Source organism: Stenella coeruleoalba (genome assembly GCF_951394435.1).
Source record: "Stenella coeruleoalba genome assembly, chromosome: 1".
NCBI classification, from domain to species: domain Eukaryota; kingdom Metazoa; phylum Chordata; class Mammalia; order Artiodactyla; family Delphinidae; genus Stenella; species Stenella coeruleoalba.
This window is the reverse complement of record NC_137169.1, coordinates 73,706,383-73,718,697: the sequence shown is the minus strand read 5'-3', so window position 1 is coordinate 73,718,697 and position 12,315 is coordinate 73,706,383. Positions and strand designations below refer to the sequence as shown.

At 43.4% G+C, this 12,315-nt stretch overlaps 1 protein-coding gene across 1 annotated transcript in view; it reads left to right on the top strand.

Moving 5' to 3' along the window:
- LOC307185305 (uricase) overlaps positions 1 to 11,087 on the top strand; it is a gene marked incomplete at both ends in the record, with an annotated part of 34,678 nt that extends 23,591 nt beyond the window's left edge. Inside the window, 4 exons of the mRNA XM_079919366.1 lie at positions 4,607 to 4,793; positions 6,355 to 6,478; positions 8,449 to 8,532; positions 11,013 to 11,087. Of these exons, the coding sequence (XP_079775492.1) occupies positions 4,607 to 4,793; positions 6,355 to 6,478; positions 8,449 to 8,532; positions 11,013 to 11,087 (470 nt within the window). The remainder of the gene's footprint in view (positions 1 to 4,606; positions 4,794 to 6,354; positions 6,479 to 8,448; positions 8,533 to 11,012) is intronic.
- Between the last annotated feature and the right edge of the window lie 1,228 nt (positions 11,088 to 12,315).

The window sequence follows — 12,315 nt, the reverse complement described above, 5'->3', positions numbered from 1 at the left end:
GGTTTCAAATAAGAGATACTGTCTTGTAGTGGTGAAAAAAAAAATCTATTGACATGGAGACTAGTAGGGGTAGGAGGAAGATTTTAGGAAGGGGATTGATAAAACTAAAGTCCTGGAGGAGAAGAGATTTAAGAGGTGTCAAGCAGGGCAGATGGAAGAAATGAGATGGGGAAAGTGGGAGACTCAGGACAGAGATGGCCACTGCCAAGAAGGCTGCTTGTGTCATTTTGATATCAAGACTAAGACACTCTTCAGCTATTCCAAAATAAAAGTTCTTGGCAAGCACAAGATCTTTTAAAAATCATCTTGATCATCACCTCATTGTACAAAAACCCAGTTAACTTCCTTCCATCTGGGTGACATCATCTCTCCCCATCCAGAATTGCACACAGGGAGCTTTCAACCTACCTCCATGAGCTAAATGGACTCTCAAAGGCAAATGATATTTAATTGATCTTCACTTTTTCTAGCACTTTACAAATTTGAGGTTTTCTACTAGAATGATTTAATATAGTTTTAAAATATCCTCCTTTTAGCTATTTGCGTCCTTTTTGGAGGTGTTAAGTGTGGAAGCAATTATCCCCTTCATGACAGGATTTTTTTTTCTTGGCTCGGTAAAGCTTTGTGCTTTGTGACACCTGATGCGTAGGTAAGGAATCAGGCTTAGTTTCTATTAATTTGCAGTTTCTTAGAGACCTGAAGGGGTAGGATGTATGCTTCTCTGAGAGATAAACCACAATCTGTTAAGTGTGTAGGAGGACACTGAAAGTTAGAAAAGATTATGTTCTAGCAAAGTAAAATGTGAAAATCTTCCTTTTGCGTTACTCCATAACCATGGCAGAAAGGCAAAAAAGAGCTGATTAAGTGGTTTCATAGGAAGTAACCTAGAAAAGGACAGTCTTTTGGGTTGAATTACTTCTTGTTAGTCTAAACTGGAATCTTTTTTTAAGAGTGTGTGAAGCATCGTATTTTTAGTTGATGGGCCCATGAATTTGAAAGGCTCAGGTTCCTACCAGTGTTCAGAAAGCTGGGGCACCGCCAACAGAGAAGATAAAATAAGCTCCCAGATTTCATCCAGGGTGTCTGATGCGTGCCAAGAAAATGTATTTTTCAAATTCAAAGAGAATAGGTTTTTGTCGTTGTTCATAGAATGATGAGCACACCAGAGTAGATGTTTTGCGTTCTGCCTAAACTGTGGCAGTAGTGAACTGTCTTTGAGAACGTGAGATGTTTTATTACACGTGAAACTGAGGTCAAAACACATTAGAAAATGCAACTGCTTTCTCCATTTTCAGATTCTAGCAAGAAAGTAGATCATTTCAAAGTTGCCTAGCAGACTGACACTCCCCAAAGATCAATAAATCTCATCACAGGGCTGGAGGTGGATAGGGATGGCATGTCAGAAGGAGTTTTCAGAACCCAATGAACTTTTGTGAAACATGGGAAGTATTTACAGGGAGTTGATGTCAATAAGAAAAGGTCAATTAGGGCAAAATCATCATAATAATTTTATAGAGCATTTCCTCCTGGACAGCCATTTTACTAAGTTACTAAGTCCTTTATGTGTATCATCTTAGACATCTATCATCTCTAGGAAATAGTTATGATTATCATCTCCTGCAGATGAGAAAATTAAGGTAGAGAGAGGTTAAGTCATTCTATCAAGGAAATACTGCCCATAAATAGGGGAGGAGAGGCATGGAGAGAACTGAGGCTGAATTCAAGGAACCTGAGTCCCAAGACTGTGGACTCAAACATATGTAACCCTGCATCTGGAAATCCTTTTATGATTGAGACAACTGAGGATTCAAAGTCTGGTTGGCTCACATAGATTCTGGTGATCAAGGCCAGCTGTATAGGAAAAGCAGAAATAGATAAAGTTTGCCTTTGGTTTCCCTTGACTTCTCTTTATCCTCCTTCGAGGATTCCCACTACTTGTTCTAACCCCACTTCTGATTACAAATTCAAGTTTCATTTCTATAGGATTTTTTTTTCTAGAAGGGATTACTGTTGGAAGTAAATTATGATATTAGTTTATAAAGGCTTAAGGAGTCACTCCTCTAAGGGGTCTTGGTATTTCAATAGGAAATTTTAAAATGATAAAATGTTTTCAAGACACATGGGGTCATTTCTAAAAGTGATGCTTCAATCTTCATTTCAAACCAATGGGGATGATATTTTTCAACTGGGGCCTCTGTCTGAGCCCTGAATGCACATCGCGGAATGGTGGTGGCAACTTTCTTGTCTCTTGGAAAGTCCTCTTTTATTACAGAAATGGGAAGAGAGAGTTAAAGGAAGGAGGAAACATTTTGAGGATGGGGAGTGATCCAAAAAAGGGGGAAGAAAAGCATGAAATCTCGTAATGGGGTGCTGAGTTCAAACTCCACCTCTGCCAGTGTCTAGCCATACGACTAGAACGCATGCTGGCAGTCAGGACCTTCTCATTCAGTGTTGATGCCCTCCCCTTCTCCCCCTGTCACACTGTCTGTGTGTGAGGGTTGAGGGGAGGGGGCAGATCAGGAAGGGAAATGGTAAAGATTGATGGAGGAGAACTGTCTAAAAGAAAACGACACTAAGTTGTAAGGCTAAGCTGTTAAGGTGAGTCAATTTTACTGCACTCATTCATTCATTTAACGGATACTTATTGATTGCTTCTGCAATTCTCTTGGGTCTGAGACTTAAGACTCACTTGGGTCAGCTTTACACTGTTAGAAATGCCGATTTTGCAGAATCGTGTCTTGATAACACTTAGAATCTGATAAACCCAGCCAACCTAAGGCATGAAATCATTGCTGGTATCTTTCTCTTGATCCTGATTCAGATATAGCTTCCAATGAGAACTTCAGTATTTTCCAATTGAGAAAATACCATTTTCTCTCTTACTACATTATCCTAGAACACTGTGACCAGAACACCTTATTTAATCAGCACATATTTAATCAGCAAATCTACCACTAACTATGGCCACTGCTCTCTCTGGCAGGTACACACATGTGGTTGGGAAAATATCAAAATATAGTCATTATTTACCTACTTCTGAAAGTCCACAACTCCTGAGTTAACCACAGCAATAGAAATCACACAGGATGTTGTAAACCATTGGATTATTAAGAGCTGCCCTGGATTTTAATTGAGGATTGTGGGTTACATTCTTATTCTTCAACTAAGACCATGTATAACATAGTGATGCCTGATACCTCCAGCTCTTGGCTTAAGATTCAACAGGTCAAAAAGCATAGATATTAGTCTGGACTAATTTCAAGACTGAAAAGAGGTGATCTAAGTCATTCTGCCTTGACTATGCTTTTGGGAGTTTGTACCCAAGTGCCCCCTGAGTGTCCTGGCCTCACCAGCCTGCACATACAAATAAGGCCATGGTGAAGTTAATTCCCGAATTTCCCTGACCTTGTTGCTCTCTTATTACAAAACTGCTGTACCTCTCCAGCCAAACTTTCCTACCTTCTCCCAGCCTGGAGGGCTGTCTCACACGTGCTCAGGGAGAAGTTTGCGTCCACTGAGTACAACTGCTGCCTCACTGGCTCTGCCCAGCATTTGCTGTGCCAGTTGCCACTCCTCCTTGGGAAGAAGGCTGCTTTCCACAGACATTGTACCCTGGGGCTTCCCAGTGTGTCACCTGGTGCCATGTGTTCTTCAGGCTTCACCGAACTGCTGGAACTACAGTGTGTTCCACATAGAAAAAGAAAGAGAGAATCTTCCCCTCACTAACTCGGTACCCTACCAGTCATCTGGGCCCTGACCTAGAACTGCCAGGCATAAGTAAACAGCTTTTTCAGATTGATTATGCCTCTCTCCCCTCCACCTCCCTGATGCACCTCATGAGGTAATGTAGGGACAGCTGGAGAGCCATGTCATCTCCTCCATTGTTTTCAACTCTGCCCACCCTGCCCAGGTCCCCACAAGCCAACTTTGCACCTTCTCAGTTCAGCCAAAAAACAAAGGCCTTTGTGAGAATCCACATAGGCAATCTATACCTCATGGGTCACTGACCTCATATTATCAGTCTCTATTTAGGCTCATCCATGCCCATGATGCTACCTATTCATGAAATTTTCTGGTGTTGCTGAGTTCATAAACGCAAGGGAACTGAGGGGTCTGGTGGTGATTGGAGCCATCAGCAGTGCGGACAGTCCACATGAGGACCACCCCCAGTAAAGGGCGTCACAAGAGCAGACAGAGGAGCTGCTTTTGAGTTTATTAACTCATTCCAGCATGATTGCCTGCTCAATGAGATGGAGCTCAAAATGTGGAAGGTAATTGGCCTAGAAGATACCTCTGCACATAGCTGAGAAAAAGGTATTTGTTCCTGTGGGTTTCAACACAGCATGGACGTTTAGTCTCTGACCATAAGTTCTCCTAGGGCATGAGAAGGCAGGGAGTTGTGGAATTCAGAGAGAAGGAAAGGCACACCGTCTTCATCATGTGGACTTCAGAGGAGACAGGGAGAGAGAAAACACAGGCAGTGATGTAGCTCTTTGTACAAATGGAGTGTGCCATGTTTTAATGACCAGGATCCTCAGGGCTAGGCAGTAAGAAGGCACTGTTTTCTTTATGACCTCATCCCCTCTTATCTTTTGACATAAAACAGGACCTCCAGTCATTAATTCTGGAATCAAAGACCTCAAAGTCTTGAAAACAACCCAGTCCGGATTTGAAGGATTCATCAGGGACAAGTTCACCACCCTCCCTGAGGTGAAGGACCGGTGCTTTGCCACCCAAGTGTACTGCAAGTGGCGCTACCACCAGGACAGAGACGTGGACTTTGAGGCCACCTGGTATGAACGAGTGCTAGGGCCTGGCGCTGGTGGAGGTAGTGTCCACCCTCTTTTCCAGGGGCCCAGAGTTCATGGAGTCTTCCATCTGAAAGGGAAACTTGGAAGCCATTCAATTCCACCTCCCCATTGTAAGACACCCCTTCTGATGGATAACAGGAAGAATACTGGTCTTACTTTGAGTTAGTAAATCTGCACTATTAGCTAAGATGCTATTAGCTATAATGACCTTGAGCAGACCACCTGATTTCCCTGATCCTCTGTTTTTTAATTGACTAAATCAGTAGTACTCAAACATGATTGTGTATCAGAATCACCTGGAGGGCTTATTAAACTGCAGATCACTGAGCCCAACCCCAAAGGTTCTAATTCTATGGCCTGGAATGGGGCCTGAGAACATGCATTTCTAACAAACTCCCAGGTGATGCTCATGCTACTGGACCAAAGGCCACACTTTAAGAAACACGGGATCAAATGAGGATAATGGCCTTGTTACTTCATGGCAGATGCAGAGAGGGCTAAACCAGGCTGACCAACTTGTCCCAGTTTGTCAAGGACTTCCCTGATTTTAACACTGAAAGTCCTATGTCCTAGGAACCCCCTTGGTCCCAGGCAAACTGGGACAAGTGGCCACCCTAGGCTAAACTCAAAATGAGATGAAGTTACAGAAGCATTTTATAAGTGATAAATGCTTTAACATTGTAAGGTGTGACTCTTATTTTAACATCCTCAACAAGCAGTGATTAGGCCTCTGAATCCCAGTTTGCTTTTTGAGCAGGTATCTCATTCCTTTGCTGAAGCTCTAATTGTTAGAAACTTCTACCCTGTGATAAGCTGGAATCTGCCCCCTGGTAGCTTCCTCCCACGGGCAGAGTGTTACTCTGCTCCTTTTATTATGTGATAGGTTGGAAATGCTTGAAGAGAACCTCACCTCAATCTTTTTTTCTCCTTTTTTCAAGTGTTCCCCATGGGCAGCAGTCTGATGTATTTATGTTGAAAAGAGCACGAAATTGAGCCAGTCGGGGTACAAGCTGGGCCTCCCACTAAGGAGGGGGACTGAGTAGATCATTTAACTTTTAGCTCAGATTCCTCATCTCTAAACTGGAGATAATAATAGTACCTGCCTCAGGTATATTGAGAGAATTTAATGAAGTAATTACATAAAATACTTAGCACACAGCCTGACACGGTAATACCCCTGAAAATGCAGCAATTCAAGCAACGGGCCAAGCCAAGCAGATTAAAATACTAGGAAGTCCTCTTCAAAAATTCTTCCAGCATGGAGGGAAACACCCTGGAAGGCCCACTGGGCCCTGGTGCCAGATTATGAAGATAACCTAGTTATGCTCAATAGGTTTATTGACTTGTGTGTGTGTGTGTAGGGAAATGGGAAGTTAGGGTTTTTTTTATTTTTTCTTTTTGGCATTACAGGATATTAATCTTCTCTAAAACCAGCAATAAAATTGTTTTCGGGGAGACAGAGAGGGTACCGCTTCTTAGCTTCATAATATGTTCCCCAAAGACCACCCTGTGAGGGCCCTCAGTTCTCTTTTCTGTGTCTTAGGGACACTGTTAGGGACGTTGTCCTGAAGAAATTTGCTGGACCCTATGACAAAGGCGAGTACTCGCCCTCTATCCAGAAGACCCTCTATGACATCCAGGTGCTCTCCCTGAACCAGGTTCCTGAGGTAGGTTTTGTCACTTGCCATTCCGAGGACTGAGAGAACTTGTGTCTCCTGTCAGCTCTGAGAAAGAGAGTTAAAATAAGAAAGTGGAAGACACATGAAAAATGACATCTGTTGTTGCTCAAAAGCTTGTTATAGAAAGTGAGAAGAGAATAAAAAAAAGTAAAAATCTGTCTGACCTGAAAACACAGGCCACTGCTGTAGTTCTTTAGTTTTGTTGAAAATTCTGAGTCTCTTCAACCTGCTACAATTTAGGACACTCAAATGCCCCGAAGGAGGGGTAATTATCCCAAGGGTCTATGTTTCAGGAGAGCCAGAGAATGAAGGATAAATGCAGAGAGATTTCATCCATCCATCCATTCGATATTATTGAATGGTTATTATGTCTCTGTCAGCACATGAGGAAATCAGAGATAAATTAGACATCCTCCCTACCCTCAAAGAGTTCATCATTAAGTAAAGGAAGAAAATAATTAAACTTACAGTTCAATAGAGAATAGAATATTATGGAAATTCAGAGGAAGTCACCTAACTCCAGTGTAAGGGATAGTGCAAGCCAGGCTTTCTGGAGGAAGAGGTATTTGAGCTGAGTCTTAAGGGACAGGTAGGGGTTATCTGAGTTCATACTCAAGGGTGAGGGAGGGGGTAGGGATGGAGACAGGAGGCAACATGGAACAGTCATTTACTGCTGAGGCTCTGCCACAAGTGAAGCTCCAGGAGCGAAAGTCTTTCCATGTGCCTAGAGATGAGTTGGGAAGCAGATTGGGAAGCCCTTTGTGGGCTTCTCTGTAGAGTCTGTATTTTACCCTGAAAACTCTTAGGAGCCACTGAGGGATCTAAGCAAGGTGTGGCACTACCAGATTTTCACTCTACAAAGACCACTCTGAAAGACATGTGATAGATTAAAGGGATGATGGGCCATAGACAAGGAGACCTGTTGGGAGGCTGTTGCAGAAAACTGGCAATGAGGATGTGAACTAAGGCCATGATGGGATGGAGAGGAACAGTGCCATCCTTAGACCTGGGCACAAGGGACTCCTGTCACGGCCCACACACCCCCTCCAAGCCCTCCTTTAGCTACGCCTCTCTCCGCTGGATGAGGAGTTGGTGGGACCAAGGCAACAAACACTTCAGGAGCCTGTGCTTCCCCTTCTAGACCATTCTCTGGATGTTTACATCCCAGAATGTCCTGCCCAAATAACCCTGAGACTACTCCCAGAACCTGTGTAAGCCTGTTCCCCAGATTTATCCCCTAGAGTGCAGGTCATGCCATCAGTGTACCCTTAAGCCCGAGAGTGAGAAAAGGGGCAGATGTTTGCTAGAGGTATGAATGGGCCTTGACATGCAAGCTGGTGTAACCACCCACATGAGTCCAAGAGAGAAGATGGGATGGCCAGGGCTGAGGGCTGGCTCTTCCCATGATGCCAGGTCCTGGCATGATGCTACAAGGAATCAGAGAATTTTAAATTCGATCCTGACCTTCCAGACTGTGATGAAGGAATATTTGTCAAGTTAGAGGGACAGAATATATTTCACTTGAAAGTGTTTTAGCTTGATTCATAACTTTTAAGTCTTTAAACATCTGGTATGGGGACATCCAATTATACTCTTACTCCAGGACCTGCAAATGTTAGGGACAAGCCTGGAGAGGAGGGAATGGATGGAGAGGGAATTTAAGAGGCTGACGAGCCAGCACCAGGAGGCCAGTTGGATGCTGCACGTGTCCCAGGTTTCTGACCCAAGGAGATTTTACTTTTCTGAGAAACGGATTTCATACACAGAGAGAAGAGTGGGTCCATCATTTAATAATAGTACTAGCAGGAGAGAATAGTGTCAAGCAGTAGAGGAACATCAGAGGAACATCTCAGAGACAGGTAGAATCTGAGTAATGAGCTAGTGGGTAGTTGTGGGGAAGGAGTAACGGAGACAGATTCACAGTTTCCCCATGTAATGCATATTGTTGTGGATTTCAGATAGAAGCTATGGAAATCAGCCTGCCAAATATTCACTACTTTACCATAGACATGTCCCAAATGGGACTGATCAACAGGGAAGAGGTAAGAGAACTTCAAACATATTTAAAGCACGTTTCCCCCCACCCAGTCTTTACCCCTCTTTACCCCTCTTTATAAACTTGGGATGATACTATCCCCAACAGCTCTTGCTTTTGGAATGTTTATAGTTGCCACTGTTTAGAGCCCTCTTAGACTCTGGCCTTTCACTATCTGAGGCTGGAGCATGCTAGAAGTGGATGAATACTTATAAAGGAAGGTTGGAAGTTGCAGAGAGTAAAAGACAAAGAAAGAACAGTGTGCCCAAGGAAATAGCTTTGAGATCTAATTCTCTGAAAATTGCCACAGAAGGTCACAGCTCCATTATTCTTCTATCATGAAGCAATGAGGAGGAAAGAAAGATTCTATTTTCATTTTCTTCTATCATCTTTAACTTTTAAGTAGTCAATTTAAGTGGAATACATTATACACACAAAAAATGAAGATATTTGTGTTTCTAGTTGCCATTACAGCAGGCAAGATGAGGAAGTTCATTTTTTGAAAGGAAACCTTGCCTTGAAAAAAGCACTTACCCTGACTTGTTTTCAGCCATGCAAAAGGCTAGGCCAAGTCAGTGTGTCTGACTAGCCAGCCTGAAGTCCCAACAGGTAGCCTGCTGTGGTCAGTCCTGGGAGATCAGAACTGTCCCTTCCCCAGCTGGACCACTCTCACAATGGCAGGTTTCCCCTATCGGATCCATCTTCCCATGGGCTTCTAGAATGCTAAAAAAATACCATTCTATTGGCTGCTTTTAGTGTGTAGGGGGAGTGAGATAGGAAGGGACTGTCTATTACCATGGCCCTGCTGCTCATATCCTTTGGTGGATAAAGGTCAATGAAGGGAGTCCAAAAGGTCCTACATTCTGGGCCTGCTGATCCAGGAGCCTTATTAGTCACAGCCCCTCTGGCCAGGTACCTTGTTTCTGTTCTGCAAATTATGTTGATGGCTCCATCGGGCTCTGTACCATTACAGCTGGAGCTGGAGGCTGGGGGAGCAGTGCTGGGTACCTAAGGTCATGCTCGGGTGCCAGGTGTAGCTGGTATAGGGCCCTGAGTTAAAGAGGAATGCAATCTTGGTCCCACTTGCTGTCCACTCAGCTGAAGGAGAGGCAGCACTATTTACTTCAGAGGAAGGAGAGGATGTAGATTCCCAGAATGCCGTTAAATAGAATGTAAAGACTTTTTTGACTGATTACTTTTTTTTTTTTACCACTATACATTTCCAGAACTTTTTTTTTTTTTCTTGTGTTGGGTCTTCATTGCTGCACATGTGCTTTCTCTAGTTGCGGTGAGCGGGCTTCTCATCGCAGTGGCTTCTCTTGTTGCTGAGCACGGGCTCTAGGCACGCTGGCTTCAGTAGTTGCAGCACGGGGCCCCAGAGCACATGGGCTTCAGTAGTTGTGGTGCGTGGGCCCAGTAGTTTTGACTCGCGGGCTCTAGAGAGCAGGCTCAGTAGTTGTGGCGCATGGATTTTGTCGCTCCGTAGCATGTGGGATCTTCCCAGACCAGGGCTCGAACCCGTGTCCCCTGCTTTGGCAGGTGGATTCCCAGGGAAGTCCCGACTGATTACTTTCTAAAGGGCAGGAAAGGGACCTGGTCATGTTCAACAAAGGTGAAACCAATGGGCCCCAAACAGAGAAAGGGTCAGGCATCATGACTAGAGCAGTGCTTAGCTCAGGAGCCCCGATGGAGAGAGAAGGGTCTCCCAGAGCCCCCTGATGCCTCGGGCCTGCAGTGATCCTAGCTCGAAGGTGTGCCAGCAGACTGAGGCCACAGTGTCTTTTGCTCAAGAAGTAAGACACGAAGCTTCCTCTGGAGACCTGGAGACAGGAAGGCCCGAGTCCCTTTGGGCCAGGGCTCCGCATAAAGGCACCCGAGTGGCTGAACAAGCTGTCCCCACGTCTGTGTCTGCTCTCTGGGGACGGCCAGAGCCACTCTCGGGCCCTCACTCAGCAGGTGTGTACATAGTGAGGGCAACATATGAGAAGCCCTCAGTGAGTCAGGACATGCTGAGAACAGCAGAGAAGTGACAAATGACAGGGTGGGAAGACAGAAGAACTGTAAATGCACCGCTGTCTGGAGCCATTTAGCATTGGGCTAAGAGCCCTGAGGACCTCAAATGTTCCTGAGGGCACGGCAGTATTTAGCATTGACAATGATTGGCGTTCAGAGCGAGTCATTAAGCAAAGGCCATATTATGTTCACCACCCTCTGTTTAAAAAGCAGGGAAATGTAATGAATTTGAGAAACATTTATATCCTGATGATTAAAATTTTTCAAACAACTCTTTAATTTTCTGGAAAATCGCCTCATGTCTCAACTATTGCCAGAAAAGTAAGGTATTACCTTGCTTGAAGTAACTACTGTAGGGCCTATACAGTTTCCTGCTTAGCAAGTTGTTTTTTGTTGTTGATTTCATATTGATTTGTAGAAAAAAGGGTAGGTCTGTTTTAATGCCTCTGAATTTACCATGTGGTTTTTCTACAGGTCTTGCTACCATTAGACAATCCATATGGCAGAATTACTGGTACAGTCAAGAGGAAGCTGACTTCAAAGCTGTAACACTGTGGCCACCAGTGGGAGTCCATTCTCAGCTGAGGCATTCCTTAAGCCACTTGTGATGCTGGAAATCATAGTGTGTAGCCCTGCAAAATTTCAACTAGTATGTTGATTTATAGCGTTCATTTCATGCCTACATGAAAGAATTCTTCTATACTAGCTCAGCAAGGTGTTTCAGAATGAGTAATTATAACATGCTTTGTGGACACAGTTTACTTCACAAATGCTGAGCAGTATTAGAATAATCATAAATCAATATTTCAGTGGTCTTGTTCCTTCCTATCTTAGAGAAGTTTTAAAATCCATTCATTAAGAAGATAATCATGAATCAATGGAGGTGTGATACCAGTTAATTTTGTGCACAAATTTAAGAAGTCAGCATTGTTTTCATCCTACTGATGCTAAAACTTGCTCCTTGGTAATGCAGAAAATGTAATGATAATATCATATTTTGAAAAATATCACCATTGTGACTTCAATTAGACGAATACTTAAGTCCTTAAGAATGCTCTAGCATATGTATCATTGGGAGTACATTTCCACTCTAAAAGTACTTTTGTAATCTTAATGTATTGGTTTTATGACTTTTACAACCCTTAAAGAATATTTAGTATACACTGAGGCACTGAAAAAAGTGTAAATGGTTTGTCTTTGAAGAATGCATCACTTTGGCACAAAGAGCCACATTTAATAAGTGGTAAGTCAATACCCAGGTGGTTGAATATACATATAGAAAGACTAGAGACTATATTTATGAAAATATCAGCAATGATGATTTCTGGATGGGGGGATTATGAGTGATTTTTATTTTTTTTGTCATGTGATTTTCACATTTATTAATTTTATAATCAGGGTAATAAATTTAACTGATGGTTTAAAGATGTATGCAGATCTGAGTGGTGGTTATCTTTGTATCAGTTATCTAACACTACTGTTGTATATATACCATAAAGCTTCATAAACTATAATTTTAGCAATCCATGACAAAAACTTGCGCACATGAACATTCTAGATAACCTTCCTCCATTTAAAAATCTCTATTTATTTAAACTTTTTGTCTCCATTTTTTTTTTTTTTTTTTTTTTGCAGTACGTGGGCCTCTCACCGTTGTGGCCTCTCCCGTTGCGGAGCACAGGCACCGGATGCGCAGGCTCAGCGGCCATGGCTCATGGGCCCAGCCGCTCCACAGCACATGAGATCCTCCCGGACCGGGGCACGAACCCGTGTCCCC